Here is a 20,438-nt window from a genome sequence, read left to right on the forward strand (position 1 = left end):
TGGTATAAATGAAGGCACATGAGAGCAAAAGCAAACTAAAGTAATCAAAGGCAAAAATTCCTAATCTGAATATTTCTAATTTGCTGACAACCAATTAGCCACTTCTCTGCTCGGAGCATGTAAAAGCGTGTGTACGCTTTTTGACGTCATCTTTGTTAATTGCCATGGATGACATGAAGGCCACATTTTTGCTGAGGGAACATTTGAGGAGCATTTCCTCCCATTTTCCTCCTCTATTACCTTGAATCTTGTCTCAACTCATCGTAATTATCTCACTGAGGCTGAGTGGATAGAGGATGTTGAGGAGAGGAAAAAAAAAAAAAAAGGAAAAAACAGACTGTGCTGTAATTTTAACAGGCTCACTTTACTCTGCTGGGCAGTTATGTGGAACCATTAAAATCTGCTCTCAGCTCCAGTCATTAGCTGGCTTCAGAATCAAATATCCGCCTGATTTGGAGTCCGCCGCTTCCTTTTTGTGTCAATTTGCATTTGCATGAGAAAATGAGCTCATGATCATTTTTTCACCTAACAATGTATCCGATGACCAGAAGTTAATTTGTCATACGTTGCATTCAACACGACAGGAATGACTGTTATTAAGGAAAAGGGACGTTCTTAGCGAAAATAACAAAGCGGTCGGGTCTCCTATAAAGCACACGATGCAGGGAATCATGCACCTCCGTGTACTAACATGAAGAGACAGCTACCAGCAGGGAAAAGTAGGCCGAGGCTGCCGTATGAAAGTCAAAGTGACACGGACAAGAGCTTGTCAAAGACGTGAAGAAAATACAGTAGAAAAGAAACAAGGTGGGTGTCAAAGACTTTGCCTGAACTCTGTGACCCCCTTCGTCCCCATTCTAGGAGTACACCATCGACGTGTTCTTCAGACAGAGCTGGAAGGACGAGAGGTTAAAGTTCAAGGGTCCCATGGCCGTGCTACGTCTCAATAATCTGATGGCGAGCAAGATTTGGACGCCTGATACATTCTTTCATAACGGCAAAAAGTCGGTTGCACACAATATGACCATGCCTAACAAACTACTACGGATTACAGAAGAAGGCACGCTGCTCTACACCATGAGGTATGTGGACACGCTGCATTTGGGTGGGTTTCATTAACTGGTAATTACTGGGGAAGAAGGAAGAAGCACATAAGGTGCATTTGTTGTAGGCAGTCATCCTATGGGAATAAATGGACGTAGTGGAAGATGTATTTTCAATGGTGTTGGATTTATGGTCTTGTAAGGACATGTTCAACACAGGAAGTCAATAAAATGTTAAAATTAAAGTTGAATACAGAGTTTAATAAACTGCATTTACAATGAGGTGTACTTCAAAGTTTAAAAAAAATGAAATAAACTAAAAAAAATTACATTATTATTATGATGATAAAGCAATTTGCATAGATGAACATGGCAGATACTGTATGTAGTATTAATACACTAATTAATACTCATTTAGCCGCATTGATTGGATTTCTGCAAAATACAATTCCTTATTTTTTAAATAGTTTTTTCATATTTTTAAATATATTGATAACAATATTTAACTGTGATTAATCACATGTTGTCCGTAGTTCCTTATTGATCACAATTATCGTATTTTCTGGACTATAACTCGCTCCGGAGTATAAGTCACTCTAGGCCAGAAATTCATAATTAGGTCGAAAAAAACATACATAAGTCGCACTGGAGTATAAGTTGCATTTTTTGCGGGTAATTTATTTGACAAACTACTTGACCAAAACAGACATTACGTCCTCTTGGAAGGCAAGTTCTAACAATAAAAGAATAGAGAACAGGCTGAATAGGTGTAAGATATGCTAACACAAAAAAATAAACAGGAACAGAAAAGGTGTCCAGTGTTTATGTAACATAAACAGTTTCTTCATTTATAAGTCGCTCTGGAGTATAAGTCACAGGAACAGCCAACCTATGAAAAATAGTGCGATATAGTCTTATAGTCTGGAAAATACTGTATATGTGCTTAGTTGTGATTAATTAATCACAATTTTCATATTTAATTTAGACATCTTTACCATTTACAGCATAGATAATGGATGGATAAATAGCCATTTTTATGCTTGAAAATCCATCCATCCATCCATCCATCCATCCATCCATCCATCCATTTTCTATGCCGCTTAACCTTAGTAGGGCTGCGGGTATGCTGGAGCCTATCCCAGCTGTCTTTGGACCAGAGGCAGGGTCTACCCTGGACAACCATTCACATTCACATTCATACCTATGGACAATTTGGAGTCGCCAATTAACCTAGCATGTTTTTGGAATGTGGGAGGAAACCGGAGTAAATAGAGAAAACCAACACATGCACGGGGAAAAACGTGCAAAGTCCACACAGAGATGACCAAGCGGAGATTCGAACCCAGGTCCTCCCGATCTCCTGACTGTGTGGCCTAAATGTGAACCACTCTGCCATGCTTGAAAATACTTATATACTTAATATATACACTTATTTAGTAATGTAAATTGAGTAAATATATATGTAAACATGTAAATATATGCATGTATAATAAGTATAATAACTAAACTACCCGTATTTGTAACTGTGACCACAGTTCATACACTAAATGTCAGGAGTTGATGAAACCATCCAAGCTTACATAGCTACGCTAAGCGAGGATTGTAAGACATTTATTTCGCATGTTCACTGGGGGAGGGGGCGCCCATGTTGCTGTCACAGATGAGCGAGATGAGTGGACGGATGGAAGATTAGTGTGCCACGGGTGGCCTGACATGCTGTTTTTCAACAAGCTGTCAGAAAATAGAGGACCGCAGATCAGGCAAACCTAGCCGACGTGTGTTTCCGAGCAGGAAGACGATGCAGTTTGACAGCGTTGCGCTCTGATCGACTGGAAACTCCATATGTTCCTGTTTACATACACTGTTCCTTTTCTGTAATGTTGTGTTTTTTTTAATCATCTCCTCGTGTCTTGTATGATGGCTTTAGGCTGACTGTGAGAGCAGAATGCCCCATGCACCTTGAAGACTTCCCCATGGATGCTCATGCCTGCCCACTCAAGTTTGGCAGCTGTAAGTGCTTTCTGGAGGCGTCCACATATGCACAGGCCTGGTCTTAGGACACTTTAGTGGCATTTTGTACAAACTAAAATGAGAAAGTTAGCATCATTACATGAAAAAAAATAATCAATCTCTGCAAAACTACAAATAAAGATGCAAATACTAAGCTATAATATCATTTAAAAAAACAAATAGCCAATTTCCATAATATTTTGTAAAGGGATATTTCATAGATCAAAAAGATTCCATTATATTTTGCACTCATGATGTTGCTAAACATCAAACACCTGACCTGGCATTGCAAAATATGCTTTCTCAGATTTGTTGTACCGCCTCTGTTCTGGCTCTGACACGACTTCTGAAGTCTGAAAACATTTTCTTCCTCCATTCTGACAGAAGAAAAAGATGGAAAAGACACTCCTGGCTATAACAGGCGGTGTGAAAGGGGTCAAAAACTGCTTGCACGCAAAGATCCTGCAAAATTGTCACATTGCCTTTAACCGTCTGTGCCTTTTAAACAAAACCCAGCAAAGCTAGCCAACAAGGCATCCTGCCCGACAAAGGAAAAAAAAAAAAAACACATGGCAGCTTATGATGTGACCCGTACTTGTCAGACAACGACAATTACTTTTCAAACACAATCATTCCCTTTCACACAAACGCTGTCCCACCTCTGTTGTGACCTCCAAAGTTGAAAAACTTGTAGGTTTGTCCCACCCACGTTCCGTATTGTAATATTCACACAGAACAGTGACCTGGGAAAAAGAAGTGTGAAAGGAGTCTGAGTCATTTCACACGTAAAGCATGAGCCTTTTTCCACAAAGCCACTTGAAGTGGGATGTCGGTGTACATGTGTGAGCTTTCACAGAGCAACATGACATCCAGTGTTTAGATATTTGTTAAAGTTCACACTCATTGCTGAATACCCTTTTACACAGGCAGCGCCAATGCTCGGACGATATATCCAAAACGAGCTGTATACGGAGAACTGATTCATTTGTTTAGAATACCATAACATGAAACGTCCCCTGGGATAGGCTCTAGCCAGCGACCACAGACGGACAAAATGGATAGATGGCTGACTTGTCATGAGATGATGTCACCCTCACGCTCACACTTCATCCAACTGGAAGCATGACGGATAAAGAACGACAACATGGTAACAGATGTTCTCCCAGAGGAACTGTCCGCTAAGGCCCCCCTCCGGCCTCCTTCGACCCTGCCAGGCCATGTGAGTCCCTGCCAGACCCTGGCAGGCAAGCGACGAGTGGACCTTTGTTTATCCGAGGCAGCGTGCTTTGAAAAACGTCCAGATCGCCACACCAGCTCCTCAGTGCTGACAGCTATATAGGCCATACACCTTGCATGGCGCTGGAACACAGCAAAGACAGCACCAGCGAGATGATGGAGCAATGAGACATGAATGGCCAATGAGAGCAAAGTGAAGCAATACTGGCGTCGCCATTTGTCAGACAGCCGCACAACACGAGCCAGAGGACCCCGTCCTCCGCTCGTGCAACCCCATTCACCTCTTATCCTCTTTAAATTGAATCCACTCCCTAAATATTTCAGTGTTAGCTCTCTGCCTTCTGCTGCAGTCTGCAGCCGAGAGCCATCCTTTCCTCAGCAGTGGTCGAGCCACAATGCAGTCTTGACAGGTTGGCTGGCCGCAGGCTAGAAAACACTGACTTGGCTTTTTTAAGGTCACATTGTCCTGTTGGGATGGTGTGTGTTTGCGTTCCTTATGAAATTGGAACATGACATGATGTGACACCACGTCACATAATAAAATTAGACCAGTTTGGAAAGGTGCAACATGACTCCAATACAAAGCTATTCAACTCAATTCTTCTGGGGTCTTAGTCAACTTTTGAGCAGCTGAAAAACAGTCTATTCATTCATTCATTTTCAACCGCTTTTCCTCACGAGGGTCGCGGCAGTGCTGGAGCCTATCCCAGCTGTCTTCGGGCACCCTGGACTGGTCGCCAGCCAATCACAGGGCACATATAGTCAAACAACCATTCACAAGCAATCTAAACATTGATTCATTTTCTACTGCTTATCCTCGCGAGGGTCGCAGGGGTTGCTGGAGCTTATCCCAGTTGTCTTCGGGCAGGAGGCGGGGTACACGCCAGCCAATCACAGGGCACATATAGTCAAACAACCATTCACAAGCAATGTAAACATTGATTCATTTTCTACCGCTTTTCCTCACGAGGGTCGCGGGGGGTGCTGGAGCCTATCCCAGCTGTCAAACAACCATTCACACTCACATTCATACCTATGGACAATTTCGAGTCACCAATTAACCTAGTATGTTTTTGGAATGTGGGAGGAAACCTGAGAAAACCCACCATGCATGGGGAGAACATGCAGGGTGGAATTGAATCCTGGTCTCCTAGCTGTGAGGTCTGCGCGCTAACCACTCGACCGCCGTGCCGCCTAATTCTTCTGGAGGAAGAACAATATTTTCAGAAAGGACCGGAGGGTGCAGCCTTCTGGTTTCACTTTTATTCTTAATCATGACATTTTGTCTTAAAGTCAGGATCTAGAGACCTAGTACAAAAAAAATTGTGGACCAGATTTGTCTGAAATGTCCTGCTCTAAAACTATTTTCTTTCATTCCTTCTCAGATGCTTACACTCGAGCAGAGGTGGTGTACGTATGGACCAGAGGGGCCGCCCAGTCTGTGGTGGTGGCAGATGATGGTTCACGGTTAAACCAGTACGATCTGATGGGGCAAAGCGTGGATTCGGGTGTGGTGCAATCCAGCACAGGTAAGCTCTGCTCTATGTTTTCTTTCTCAGTGCTAAAGGGATTTTAGGACTACACAGGGACGTTCCTTAGTCACTTCCTGACATTGTCACGTACGTTCCACAGGAGAGTATGTGGTGATGACGACTCACTTCCACCTGAAGAGAAAAATCGGCTACTTTGTGATCCAGACGTATCTGCCCTGCATCATGACAGTCATCCTCTCCCAGGTGTCCTTCTGGCTCAACAGAGAGTCCGTCCCTGCCAGGACTGTCTTTGGTAAGTGGTCTTCATTCCGCATTGGAGCAAACACGACAAGGTCTTTCCAAAAGGGGTGGTGTGTCTTCCAGTTGCCGAGCAACTCACATCTATCAATATTCCCCATCTTACTCTCGGCACTGAAGCTAATACGCATATTCCCGGCGTAGTTCATGTGTCCTCGAACCATTCCTTCAAGTATATGACATCTTTAAAAGAAGAACTTGGCTTATCTTGGAAGTGCATATTAAATGCACAATACATATAAGATATGATAATTGCGTTCTATTCTATTTGAGTGTATTCTGCGGCAATGAAAGGCTTTAATCAGTCAGTGCTGCAGTGAAATTTCATGCAAAAATCTCAGCGTGGATTGGGATGTTTAAGCTTTAAATTGTGTGTATGTGTCTGTCACACTGGGGTCTTACATAACAGTGGCCAAAAGAGAAGCTCTTGCTTGCTAGTCTGCAGCATGCTCTGTAGCACAGCAGCAGGCGGAATGTCCTTGAGTTACCTCACACAACACTCCTTCTCTTCCTCTCTTTTTTCCCTCTCTCTCTCTCTCTCTCTCTCTCACGGATGTCAGTGTTTCCCTTGGCCCACTTTAACTTAAAACAGGCAGCAGCTTTTTCAGCTCTTTTGCAACTTCCAAGCTATTGTTTTTTTTATTTTTTTTTATCTATGTTAGTGAATCCGCTTGTGTTTATGTGTAACAGCTAAGCTACCTGTCGTAAAGAGTTGTAATTAGAGTTTTAAGTAATTATTTTTGATAATCACCACCTTGCAAAATATAGCGAACCCGTCGGACTCAAAGTAAGCTGCAAATTCAAAACGACATGCTACATTTTGATGTGCGTATGTAGTTTCAACAATGTGATAATTCCTCCTGCCAGTTAGTAATGATAACCACCACCTTGCTTCATAAGATTGACCAGAACGACAAGGGGTGTCACAATATACTCAGTCCAAGCGACAAGACAATATAGGATAGTAGGTTCGCAAGAACGAGGCGAGACGATATTTTGCCATTACTTTGAAGAAACTTTGAATGCATCACCTAAGCTTTTAAATGTTGAATTTATTTCCACAAAAAATTATTAATGTTAAAATAATGACAGCAGTTTTAGCTGCTACTACTGATGCTTAGTTATGAAAAGAAAATAGATTGCAAATTGCAGTAGATTAGCTTGTTTAATTTAAAAGAAATACAGATCCCATGATGCTTAGAATGAAGTAGTGAATTTGTGACGTTTATAAAAGTAATCTGCATCGATCTTGTTTTGATCTGACAAATTTTCAGTAACTTTGATCAAATGCAAAACCTCAGATGGGAAAAAAAACAGCTACACATGAGCAAGTAACACTGGGAACATCGAGGTGGGTTGGATTGCAAGGTTTATAGTGTGCATAAAACACATACTGTGCAGTTCCAACCCTCCCTTCCACAAAGCCACTTCCTTATTATGTGTATTATCATTCATAGTTGTGATACCATAGCTCGCAGACTGATGGACTTATTTCCTCAAAATAGGAACTATCATTACGTTGTAATCTCGCAAGATTTTGTGACACCTTGACGGCAAAAGAAACCAACTCAAAGCCCACGGCCCAATTACTAATAAACAAATTACTGTGATCGTTCCTTCAGCCATTTATTACAAATATTCTTTACCTTGCATATTAAAATTACTATAACAACTCACTAATACTGTATGAGCCACAAATTCAAAGCCCAAAAGCGCAACTCGGAAATGTGTGGTACAATCAATGCGATCATTCCTCCCACCAGTTATTGATAACCGCCACTATGCCTAATCCTGAATATCTAATCAGAACAACTCCAAATAATCAATACATTTTGAACCTGCTTGTGTTTATTTAGATATGACAGCTAAGCTACCTGCCGTGACGTGGTGACGAGGATGACCCAGATTGGATTTTAAAAATCCAAAGTATCTAGGTCATGTGTGTGTTCCGCATGCATGCAATCATTGCTGGTTTTTGCACTAGAAAAAAAAACAGCAAGGGGGGAATGCAGCATATGGACGCAGCACGCACATACACACACATACACCCGTTCTCACAAAGCAAACACCCCCCCACATACACACACACACACATCCAACCCAGTGCACGAGGTAGGTCATTCCAGCAATTAATATGCGTCTTCTGAGATGAAAGAATAATGAGCATGCTGCTTAAAGAAGTTAAAACGTCAATGCAGATGTAAATGAATCATTAAGAATGGTGTTAGGAGATTTATGTACTTTTATGATCTATTGTACTCTTGTCTGCTGTTATTCGAATGAAAATACACACACTAAGACGCCCGAAGCACTAAGCTGCCTCGTTACCAGCGAGGTCTTATGTAAGTCATTTTACTCATGTAAAGTGTTCCAAAAGTTCAGTTGTTCAATATTAAATTGTAGTTTTTATCGGTTTTTATCGGTCAGTCTCATGAACTGGCCAATGCATTTGTCCATTGCAAAAATGCAGTGGGATTTTTTTTGTTGAACCTGGTATTGATCAGTCTAATAAACCAGCCAATGCATCATCAATCAAAAAACAACCACTCAAGTTAATAAGGAGTGCTGTCCTTACATGGATTACTCAATATATAATAAACCATCAATATAAGATGTCATGTTGTCATACACCCCAATGCCTTAGTGCATATCTTGCATACAATAAATAGGATGTATACGATATATATATTTAGATATGACTTGTAAATGAAAACCCAACTCCACACAAGCCAGTTAGGAGTACTACCCCATCATATTTTTCATCTATGTTCATTCCATTTGCATGAATATTGAGCTTGGTATCAAGAAAGACTTACTTACTGGTAGTCCCGGTTTTCAAGTGGTGCCCTCTTCTTGTTCACGGCCCGTGTATCATGAAGCAGGGGCGACCGTCTCTCTCTGATAAAAGATGAAAACGATTCAAAAATGAATTGAAAGTGAGCGTCACTCATGCTGGCTCGCATGCAGCGGTCATTGATTAAGATTTCAAAAGCATTAAGTTTTTATGTCCATTAGTGATGTATGTGCTTGTATGAGAGCGCCTTCACATATCCACTTTTTCAACTCCAACGCTGATTTAGTTGCACGCTCTCTTGTAATACATAAAAGACATTAGAACAACCCCCCCCAAAAAAAAACCACACTCGCATCCATTACCCATTACCTGGTAAGCTACATAAGATTGCTATTCAAAGCATGACGTCTCTTTGTTTGGTACAATATATCAAAGATGAAGCTGAAGGTTGTGTGATCAGATGTGTCCAACACAGATGCATCAAGGGGACACACACGCCTCATTACCATGGACAAATGCAATCACATGATGTGGCGAGAAAGCACATCTTCACTAAACCTAGCCTGAGGCAATTTCCTAACACAGCAGTAGATATCTTATTTATTCATCATTGTGCCGATTAAGGCTGGATTTAAACTCTGTAGCTCACAATTATGATGTTTTTTTTTTTTTTTGCCTGCGGTTTGGCTAGGACTCAAAATGTGCAATAAATTCAAAGTCTATGGTACAATTGCACATGCACGAGCACCAAACCTGGGTGTGTCCCCCCCCCCCCCCCCCCGCCGCCAGTTATTAATGATTGCATTAACAAAAAAGCAGAACAACTTAAAATAAGCCACAAAGTCCAATAGCTCATGCAAAAAGAAATAGTGAGTGAATGTGTGGCACAATCAGTGTACCACCACCTTTCATCATAAAAAACAACCAGAATAATAAGCCACAAATTAAAATCGGGGGGGGGGGGGGGGGGGGGGGTGACTATTGATGAAACTAGACTTCCAGCTTTTGCACATGTACAGTAGCAATACAATCATTCCCCTCACCAGTTATTAATGATAATAAACACTTTGCATGATACAACTAACCAGGACTACTCAAAACTTAGTGAGTGTATGTGTGGCATAATCAGTGTAATCATTCCAGTTATTCGTAATAACCACCACCTTTCATGATAAAAAATAACCACAATAATAAGCCACACATTAAAATCAATGATACCATGGATTTTTTATTTTGAGTAGTCCTGGTTAGTTGTATCATGCAAGGTGTTTATTATCATTAACAACTGGTGAGGCGAATGATTGATTGATGAAACTACACTTCCAGCTTTTGCACATATACAGTAGCAATTATGCGTTCTGCATATGTCTTATTGTAAATGACACCTACTATCTCATATAATAAAGCCAACTGGAACAAATCAAAATTAGACATATATTCAAAGCAGGTCGCATAAGTGCTTATGTGCTTATGTGCATAAGTGCAAAACCCGAAACATGGTCAGCCAGTTAATAGCAACTACCACCACCTTTCTGAATGAAACAAAACAGAAACACCTCCAAAAAAGACAGAGCCTACAGCAAAATTGCTGTGCATGAGCGTGTTCAAACCTGCAATTATTACTTCTACCAGTTATTGATGATAACCATCATATTGCACAATGAAATTAACCAGAACCATTTACAATAAGACATATGCAGAATGCACAATTTCTACTGCATATGTGAAAAAGCTGGAAGTGTAGTTTCATCAATACAATCATTCCCCTCACCAGTTATTAATGATAATAAACACTTTGCATGATACAACTAACTAAGACTACTCAAAATAAGAAGTCCATGGTATCATTGATTTTAATTTGTGGCTTATTATTCTGATTATTTTTTATCATGAAAGGTGGTGGTTATCACGAATAACTGGAATGATTACACTGATTGTGCCACACATACAGTCACTAAAAATTTTTTCATGAACTATTGGACTTTGTGGCTTATTTTGAGTTATTCTGCTTTTTTTTTGTTAATGCCCTTACCAGTTATTAATGATAATAAACACTTTGCATGATACAACTAACCAGGAATTCTCATAATAAGAATGCTCATGTGAGACCTGAGCTGTCACAAGCTTCCTTCTCCGCTCTTTAAAAACAATTGGCAGCGTAACCGACTCTCCCAGGATGCTCTTTAATGCTCCTCATTAAGGAAAAAGACCTAAAGTAATGTGTAGGTGCATAGACAAACCTTTGTTTCACTTTAATAGACAGGTAAAGCACTACTCTCCTAGCGAGTGGTGGAGTCCTGTCCTACTTTCTCATTGTTCTTTTAACCTCATCCCGCATTTTGGTTGTCATGTTTAATTGGTGACACACTCAGTCACATCACTGTCAGTGGCAAATATTTGCCCAGAATCAGTGAGCCAGAGAGCGGAGTGGAGCCAGCGCTGCCATTCCTCTGAAGGTCTGCTCTCACCCACAGAGATTTGTCTATGTGTGGCTGTGATCCAACGGCTGAGTGGGGATTTTACCCATTGGCTTGAGCACGGTCAGATTAATTCAAAACTGTCGTTTCAAGGGTATGCAATCAAGCTCTAAAGGGGGGAAACCGGCCCATGGAACAAATATATTATCAGTGATATCAGTGAGGAATAAACTGGATTATAGTCTTTTGGAAACAGGAGTTTGTGTGCACAACACAGGTCACAGTACTTGAGATGGACCTCAATTGGTATTGATAGCTTGGATTTTGATCACATGTTGTTCAAACGTTGTAAAAAAAAAAGTGTAATTCATCAACTTCCCATTTGGTAGAACAACTAAATGTATTTTCTCACATAGCTCATGCATGATATATATATATATATATATATATATATATATATACACACACATTTATCTGCAGTGACTTCACTTAAGGAGGACAGGAGCCTCCTAGATAAGAATTTTCCAAAAGCTTAGCAAGGTTGTGTCAAAAAACGATTAAACAGGCGGACGTTATCTGTGCGGCGTTTGATTCTTTGCCCGCTTGTCGTCAAGCTTGTCCTTGCTTGAGGCGACGGTTAAAAAAAAAAGTCTTCCTCACTTTGTCATTCATCACTTAAAACCTCAAAATTCACTCTTTTGACATCTTCTAGGACATCTAGAACTCACCCACACATGTGCAATAATAGTTGACGAAAGTAAAAGGTAATATTTTTGGACTTGTCGAGATAGCGCAAATAGCCAACATTGTGTGAAGTGTGACCCTGCCGGAGATGAATGCCACGTCTTTTGAATTGATGGAAACTCTACTATTGAAAACAAGACTACGGCAAACAAGTAAAACCTTGTGAAATGACATATCAATAACATATCCATCATGACTGAAGAGAACTACAGTAAAGACTAGCAAGACTAGCATTAATTTATTAATTGAAACAGAGCCATTTAAAACATAATCCAACTAAAACGGTATATATGACGTATAAGAAACCTGCAGCTCGGAGACTATACACGGCCTGGGAGATAATTTGATTGGGTTCGATACTAAACCCAGAAATGCTCATAAGATAAAAGTATATACAGTACGTTTCTTCGCACTATATGCATAAAAACTGCAAAGTAAACCCCTGTTGTAAACAAATATAATGCAAACACGAATAGTAGCCTCCACTCAAATAAGTACTGATTCCCTGAAATAAATATTTAAATTTCGATGATATTTGGGATTTTTATTTTCTTTCTACTTTAGCAATTAATTGTAATTTATTTTCAGATTTTTATTTGATTATTTAAATGTTAATGTTTATTGTTATTGGCTTGTGTATATTTTATTTATTATTTTACTTATTAATTTAAAATGATAGCTACCACCTTGCATTCTTCCTAAATTATTATTATTATTATTATTATTAATTCATTCATTTACCACCGCTTTTCCTCACGAGGGTGCTGGAGCCTATCCCAGCTGTCTTCGGATGAGACTGTACACGCTGGACTGGTCACCAGCCATCACAGGGCACATATAGACAAACAACCATTCACACTCACTATCAATTATTATTATTATTAAATTAATATTTTAAATTACTTTTGATTTTGGAGCATTCCACCAAGCATTAACGTTCTAATCAGCACACCACGTCTTGTTTTTATAATCTGTATGCTCATAGCTGCATGAACTCGCGTTTGGCACAAACAATTAATAATAATTAAAGCACATCAATTAATAAAACAACAATAAAAAAAAACATCAGCGTGGTGCTACAGCCGTGCAGCAAGTTCAAATCGATGTAAATGTATCTTCGCATTCAGACGTCTACCATTCAAGTACTTTCTCCACTCATTTTGGCTTGCCGTGATAAGACAACGGGTGATTTCTTGTTTCCATGGCAACAGAGCTAGTCAAACACAGTCAAATGTATATGACTCCCTTTTATGAGAACTTGTGTAATACCCAGTGGTGCTGCCTTCATCTTCTCTCCCTCAAAAAAACGAAATGATTTAGTGGAAAACAAAGAGGACTGACAACATTTTGTTGACACTCACTAATCCATTCATCTGGCCGGATTACAGATTATTGCAAACAAACTACAAATTGTAATACCCGTAGTTAAGGAAGAGGTCGCCAATGTATTGGAAGATATTTCTGATGCCACTCTTATTTTGTTTGCATAATTAGACAGGATGTGCCGCTTTTATTTTGAAGGCCAAAAGTGTATTGTGTGATTTGAGGATGTGTGTTATTTCACGGAAAACTTTCACAATGTCTGCGGGCATCGTAAAACGCTCACTTACATGAACAAGCGTAAAAGGCAAGCATGAGTCCCACACACACAACCGCACTAGCATGCTCTGCTAAACTAAGCTAACCCAGCTAGCTTCCATTTACGCGCTGTAAGAGAGATTTTTCCAAATACTTCAGACCTGCGTATCAACATTTTGTTCATATTTTCACCACAATTGAGCGGTCCGCCGGGGAAATACTTCCCCACATAAATTGTCCTTTTAGCATGAAGATCACATCAATTTATCGAAGCCGGCAAAATTGTTTGTTTTTTTATTTATTGTACAGTTAATTAGTTTATTGATTATCATGACAGGCCTCGAAAAGACAATCACGCCCAACCTTAAACACATTCATCTATTTAATCTCTGCGGTATTGTGAGCAGATACAATGGATGAGACGCGGTGCTGTGTTCTACCTGGCAGGGCCGTTAGCACACAGGACTGCTGGCACGGTAACTCAGCTTTGGCCCAAAGCCAGTGGGAAAATGCTTTGGCACCTTCTCTTCATGAGCTCTGACACCACCGTGACTCTCTTAAGAAAGTGTGACAACAAGCTGGTGCTTTCATTCACATTGCACCTGTATTACAATACAATATGTCTTACACCTCCAGCACAGGCCATTTTTATGTGGTGAAACATGACTGCAGTGGAAATTTGTGGGAGGATGAAGCAGAGTCAAAAGAAAAAGCCATGAATGCAAGATTATTGCTATAACGACCAACGCACATCCTCAAATAGTGGCCTCCAAAGCAATACGTGACATACCTTGATTAGTCACAGGGTGGGTTGTCCGCTTGCACAAATATTAATTGTAATAATTGTAAAGTGACACTAGTCATACTCAAGTGTAACAGACGTTACATAGATGTTCACACCAACATCCAGTAACATTTGAAGCGCATGCAGAGGTAGATACTGCTGGCAACTCGTTTTCTTAAAATTGCAATTTTGCTCTGTAACGGTCACAAATTATACACAAAGTTGGAGGGCTACACCATATAATTTTATTCTTTTGACATTAATCAATGAGAACCGGTTTTAAAGTACATTTTACTGAATTAAAACATGCACATCAGCATTGCCTTACGGCCATGTCGCAAGTGCAAGTCACAATTTTCAGCTTCCACTTTTACACAAGCATTTACACCAGGGGTGTCCAAACCACATTTGACCAAATTCCCATAATATTATAACATTCACCCAAATTAATTGTGTAATTACATTGTGTAATAATAATATTGGATTTTTTTTTACTATTTACTATTAATTTACTATTTAATTTGATGCAATAAAATGACATTATTCTCATTTATAATATTACACGTTTGTTTTGTTTTTTTCCTCTTAATATTTTGACTTTATGTTCTCAAAATTACAAGTATTTTTTCACATTTTTTCATATTTTTCTTTTTCAGTTTTCTTTCCAAAAATGGCCTCCGGGGCGCACATTGGACACTCCTGATTTATGCATACAAATGCTTCATCTCAAAAGGGATTTCTCCCCTCAAATAATCACAGTGTACTCTCTGCAGTTGACATATCAACATATCTGGCCACTATTGGTGAAATACGATATTTCCCTTTTTTAAGACTGCAAAATATGCCATTTTTCAAGATTTCCTCACATTTAAAGATAGATAAAGTTCACGCAGGAGGTGATGACTAGGAAGGTGTTAAACCTCGGCAGTGGGCCATACTAGGTGTCATCCTATTTGCACATGCAGCGACGGTATAAGAACAGATTAACTAAATGCCTCATTATCAGACACATTTAAAACAAACCAGTAAAAGTTGCATTCATCCTCTTTAGGAGGTAGTCTTTGTTAGCCTACAATGGCTGCAATGGTAATTACAAAAGAGGAAAATAATTGTTCAGTCTCATATGACTGAAGGCCCTGTGGATGCTGAGTAGAAGGGCTGCAGTGCTGAGTCAGTGTTTTTAAATCACTTAATGTAAGTTGCCCTAACTTTTTACTTTATTCTTTCCTCCACGAGCATAGACAGTCAAATATAAATATCTTTCATATTAAATAAATTGCCTTGGATGTGAACAATGACCAAACATGCTGTAAAGACACCAGAAACAAATACATTGGAGCAAAACTAAATAAATAATTTTGGCCTACTTTTTTTTTTCTCTTTTTGATTCCTAATGGACGTGAGAAATGCATGAGCACGCGCTCGTGCACCAGTTATGCAAGTGTCTGAATCCATCAGAGGGTTCCCTGTTCCGTTCCGGTTGATGACTAATCATTTATTTGACTCTGACTAATGAGAAGACGGTTGTAATCATACATTGTGCTTCAAGTAAGCGCAAAAGGCAAAAGCATGTCTTAAAAAATAATACATGTTTTTTTTAAAAAAGCATGGAATGATGGGTGTGATATTTTTAAAGAACCTGTTGTAAAATATTCACAATGATAATAATAATAATAATAATAATAATAATAATAATAATAATAATAATAATAATAATAATAATAATAATAATAATAATAATAATAATAATAATGCTTGGATAAATTAAAACAGTAAAAACAAATCTTTATATGCATAAAAAATAAAGTATATAAGTATATGAACATTATATATTTTAATGGAATAAAAAATAAAATATAATAAAAATATAATAAAAATATATATAAATAATATATAAATAAATATAATAATATATAATAAAAATAAATACAAATAAACAAATAAACAAAAACAAAATGAATAAATACAAACAAAGCTTGTTTTAACATTGGCTACTACTTTTTTTTCAATATATACATATAACAAATAAATATTTTTTTTAAATTAAATTAATGCAACATTTTTGTGACATAATGTAGTGTTTTCAGTCCACACAGTACATAAAGAGGCACATTCTATAAAAATAGACCGAGGAGATTAACAAATTAATATACTTGGTTAATTGCAAAACGTAATTTCCTATAATTAACTGAGTTGTACAGTTATCCCTCTTAAGGCAGTTAATCGATTGACCATTAATCCAGACCTAAACATGATCAGAGAATTTCCGCACAGTATGATTTCTTATTTATTAATTGTATATTTTTGTAGTTATAACAAAGAAAACCTGTTTGCAACCTTCTAAATATGATTTTTAACATTAGAGCCCTCTAGACATGAAATAACACCCCTATAGTCACCTTTTATACTCATATTGCCCAACATAGCAGATATAGTAAGAGTAATATGCATAAGAGTAACAGTCATAAGCAGAATAAGATGTATGGATGGATTATTGACTTTGTGGTCATGTTGTCGGACTTGCGGCGGTTTTGGACACTCTGTTGAGCTGTCAAACCTAGTCAAATTAAATAGATGACTGTACATAAACACACTATAAGTGCATGGGCATCTTAATGAATGAAGCCCAAACCCTGTTCACATGTGAAGGGAGCATACATGAAGAACCCCCTTAGCGTTCATGCCATGTAGCCAGTGTAAGCACACATAAAACATGTGTATAGGAGGTGTCAGTATGTCATGTTTTACTCGTGCCATCTGTTCCCGTCATGAAACGGGTACATGGCTTTCTTTGCTGCGGAGGCTGTTGTTATTTGCAGTGCAAACATCTGCACTAACCTATTCTCATTAGAAATGCCTTCGACCCAGTTCCTTTGATTGGCTGCACAGTTGTACATGTAGCCACTGACTGGCTACATGGGGTGTTGGGCTGGGTACAGTCAGTGAATAATAGCAATGCGGCACCTGCTTTTTTAGCTTATTTTTCTTGCAGTGTGTTTTTGCATATGGTATGCAGGACATGGTTTGGAAATCCTGTTTGGCCTGCATGCTATTAGTCAGCCGCAGTATCCCCGAGGAAAACCGCATGTTCCTGCTGCATCTGGGGAGATCTCTACCATTGGCAGTCTATTATAAGAGCAAGCTGCAAGACCGCTGTTCTGATTAAATAAATACAAATGGACTACATTTCTACATTACTTGGTTGTATTTATAATACATGTGATCTTGCTAACCACCATAAAACACCAAAACAGAAGACAGGAAACTGGATGGATGTTGTAAAGCACTTTTCCATGTTTAGCTATAATGTCGAATCATTCCAATTGGATATAATGGCAAAGGTCAAACATGTTGTAAAGGGACTGTATGCAGTGGGTTCCTCCAGCTGCCTAAAGGCCCCCACCATCCAAATATACTGGCGGCTTATATTCTGCCCAAGCTGCACCAACGTAACACATGCATGTATGCTACTTATGTAATTTGGATCTCACATAGATTTTCTGAGTATCTTAAATTTTGTATTTCAATACCATTGCTGCATTTTTAAAAAGTTATTATTATTAAATTTTAGTAGAACTGTACCAATGTTCTCCCTGTGCATGCGTGGGTTTTCTCCGGGTACTCCGGTTTCCTCCCACATTCCAAAAACATGCTAGGTTAATTGGCGACTCCAAATTGTCAAATCAATCCCAGTTTTCAAATGAATTAATCTTGATTAATCACCATTTGTTACTGTGCATCAAAAGTACTATATAACATTAGCGTGGTCAAAATTTTAATCAAATCAATCCGTTTTCAAATTAATTAATCTTGATTTATCACCATTTGCTACTGTGCATCAAAAGTGATATATAATATTAGGGCAGTCAAAATTTTAATCAAATCAATTGCAGTTTTCAAATTAATTAATCCTGATTAATCACCATTTGGGCGGCACGGCGGTCTAGTGGTTAGCGCGCAGACCTCACAGCTAGGAGACCAGGGTTCAATTCCACCCTCGGGCATCTCTGTGTGGAGTTTGCATGTTCTCCCCGTGCATGCGTGGGTTTTCTCCGGGTACTCCAGTTTCCTCCCACATTCCAAAAACATGCTAGGTTAATTGGTGACTCCAAATTGTCCATAGGTATGAATGTGAGTGTGAATGGTTGTTTGTCTATATGTGCGATTGGCCGGCAACCAGTCCAGGGTGTACCCCGCCTCTCGCCCGAAGACAGGTGGCATAGGCTCCAGCACCTCCCGCGACCCTTGTGAGGAAAAGCGGTAGAAAATGAATGAATGAAAGAACTGTACCACTTCAGGGACGTCACATTAATTGTTGTTTTTGTTATGTCCCTGCAGGAGTGACAACTGTCCTGACCATGACCACTCTCAGTATCAGCGCCAGGAACTCCCTCCCCAAAGTGGCCTACGCCACTGCCATGGATTGGTTCATTGCCGTGTGCTACGCCTTTGTCTTCTCGGCCCTCATTGAGTTTGCCACGGTCAACTACTTCACCAAGAGAGGTTATGCCTGGGATGGAAAAAGCGTGGTGCCAGAGAAGGTATTTGGGTTCCATATTACTTCAGTGTTTACGAACTGCACCGCCCGCCACTGCTTTTTAGGATAGAGGCTTAAGTGTCCACACCATAAAGGACCCATCAGACTTTTTGCACAGGGGGGCAGTTAGCACTTAACAGCTGCGAAAGCTGCATCAGGCGGGTAGCATTTAGTTGTCATCTCATGGAAAATTTAATTTGTGTAACATGACGTGAACATGAATAGTTTAGTGTTCATCTCCTGCTTTCTGCTCCACTTGTCTGTGTGCTGTGTTTAGCGATGCAACGCTGCTTCCAAAGACTTTTTTTTCTCCCTTTTATAGCCTTATTGATTCGTATGAATCACAAGGTTGCTGATAAAGTTATCTGTGATGACTTTTATTTGTCTTCATATTACTGGAGGCTACTCATTCTTGCCCGAGATGCTTTTGCCTTCACGAAACATTCATGTTTTTTAAGTAACCTTTTAATATGCAAAGATAAGTCAACCATAAGTCTAATTTTTAACATGGCTGATTGCCACACAAGTTAAAAAAACAGGTTAACTAAAATTTAATAACTTTATTCTATGCTAGTATTAAAGAGACTAGCGTTAGCTCGGCTTGATTAAAAATTTCAGTTCCTTTGGAGCTGTTCATAGGTACAAATGTACATGTATCTGTCATTTATATTTCTGTTCATATAATTCTGCAAAAGTGGGCATATTTCACACATAGTTGCAAATGGTGATTAATCATGATTAATTATTTTGAAAATTGGGATTCATTTGATTAGAATTTTGACCGCCCTAATATTATATACTAATATTATATAGTACTTTTGATGCGTAGTAGCACATGGTGATTAATCATGATTAATTAATTTGAAAATGGAAAGTTTTGATTAAAATTTTAACCACCCTAATATTATATAGTACTTTTGACGCACAGTAGCAAATGGTGATTAATCAAGATTAATTAATTTGAAAACTGGGATTGATTTGATTAAAATTTTGACCGCGCAAATAGTATGTAGTACTTTTCATGCACAGTAGCAATTGGTGATTAATCAAGATTAATTAATTTGAAAACAGATTGGTTTGATTAAAATTTTGACCGCGCTAATATTTTGTAGTACTTTTGATGCACAGTAGCAAATGGTGATTAATCAAGATTAATTAATTTGAAAACTGGGATAGATATGATTAAAATTTTGACTGCGCAAATATTATGTAGTACTTTTGACGCACAGTAGCAAATGGTGATTAATCAAGATTAATAAATTTGAAAACTGGGATTGATTTGATTAAAATTTTGACCGCGCTAATATTATGTAGTACTTTTGATGCACAGTAGCAAATGGTGATTAATCAGGATTAAAACTGGGATTGATTAAAATTTCTTCACAAAGATTTGGTCAGTCGAGTCAGTCAGTCTGAATTGTGCTTTAGGGGTCTTTGGGGTGTTTTATTTTTGGTAATTTTTTCAACAATGAAGAGCCTATTGTAAATTTTATATCCAATATGTA

The 20,438-nt window shown here is 38.7% G+C and overlaps 2 protein-coding genes across 7 annotated transcripts in view; one reads left to right on the forward strand and one right to left on the reverse strand.

Moving 5' to 3' along the window:
* Nucleotides 1-20,438, reverse strand: part of LOC131138364 (gamma-aminobutyric acid receptor subunit beta-2-like) — a 213,119-nt gene that overhangs the window by 123,467 nt on the left and 69,214 nt on the right. Inside the window, exon 3 of one of the 2 annotated variants that reach the window (XM_058087211.1) lies at nucleotides 8,900-8,977. The gene's annotated coding sequence lies outside the window, so the exon portion shown is untranslated. Of the gene's footprint in view, nucleotides 1-8,895; nucleotides 8,978-20,438 lie in introns of both variants that reach the window. The other variant, XM_058087212.1, reaches the window with a different exon arrangement.
* The window catches only part of gabra1 (gamma-aminobutyric acid type A receptor subunit alpha1), a 36,520-nt gene that overhangs the window by 10,790 nt on the left and 5,292 nt on the right, over nucleotides 1-20,438 (forward strand). For all 5 annotated transcript variants that reach the window (XM_058087218.1, XM_058087217.1, XM_058087219.1 and 2 more), the window contains 5 exons: nucleotides 862-1,082; nucleotides 2,971-3,053; nucleotides 5,675-5,818; nucleotides 5,922-6,074; nucleotides 18,735-18,937. In XM_058087218.1, the coding sequence (XP_057943201.1) occupies nucleotides 862-1,082; nucleotides 2,971-3,053; nucleotides 5,675-5,818; nucleotides 5,922-6,074; nucleotides 18,735-18,937 (804 nt within the window). The remainder of the gene's footprint in view (nucleotides 1-861; nucleotides 1,083-2,970; nucleotides 3,054-5,674; nucleotides 5,819-5,921; nucleotides 6,075-18,734; nucleotides 18,938-20,438) is intronic.

Source organism: Doryrhamphus excisus, chromosome 11, assembly GCF_030265055.1.
Source record: "Doryrhamphus excisus isolate RoL2022-K1 chromosome 11, RoL_Dexc_1.0, whole genome shotgun sequence".
NCBI classification, from domain to species: domain Eukaryota; kingdom Metazoa; phylum Chordata; class Actinopteri; order Syngnathiformes; family Syngnathidae; genus Doryrhamphus; species Doryrhamphus excisus.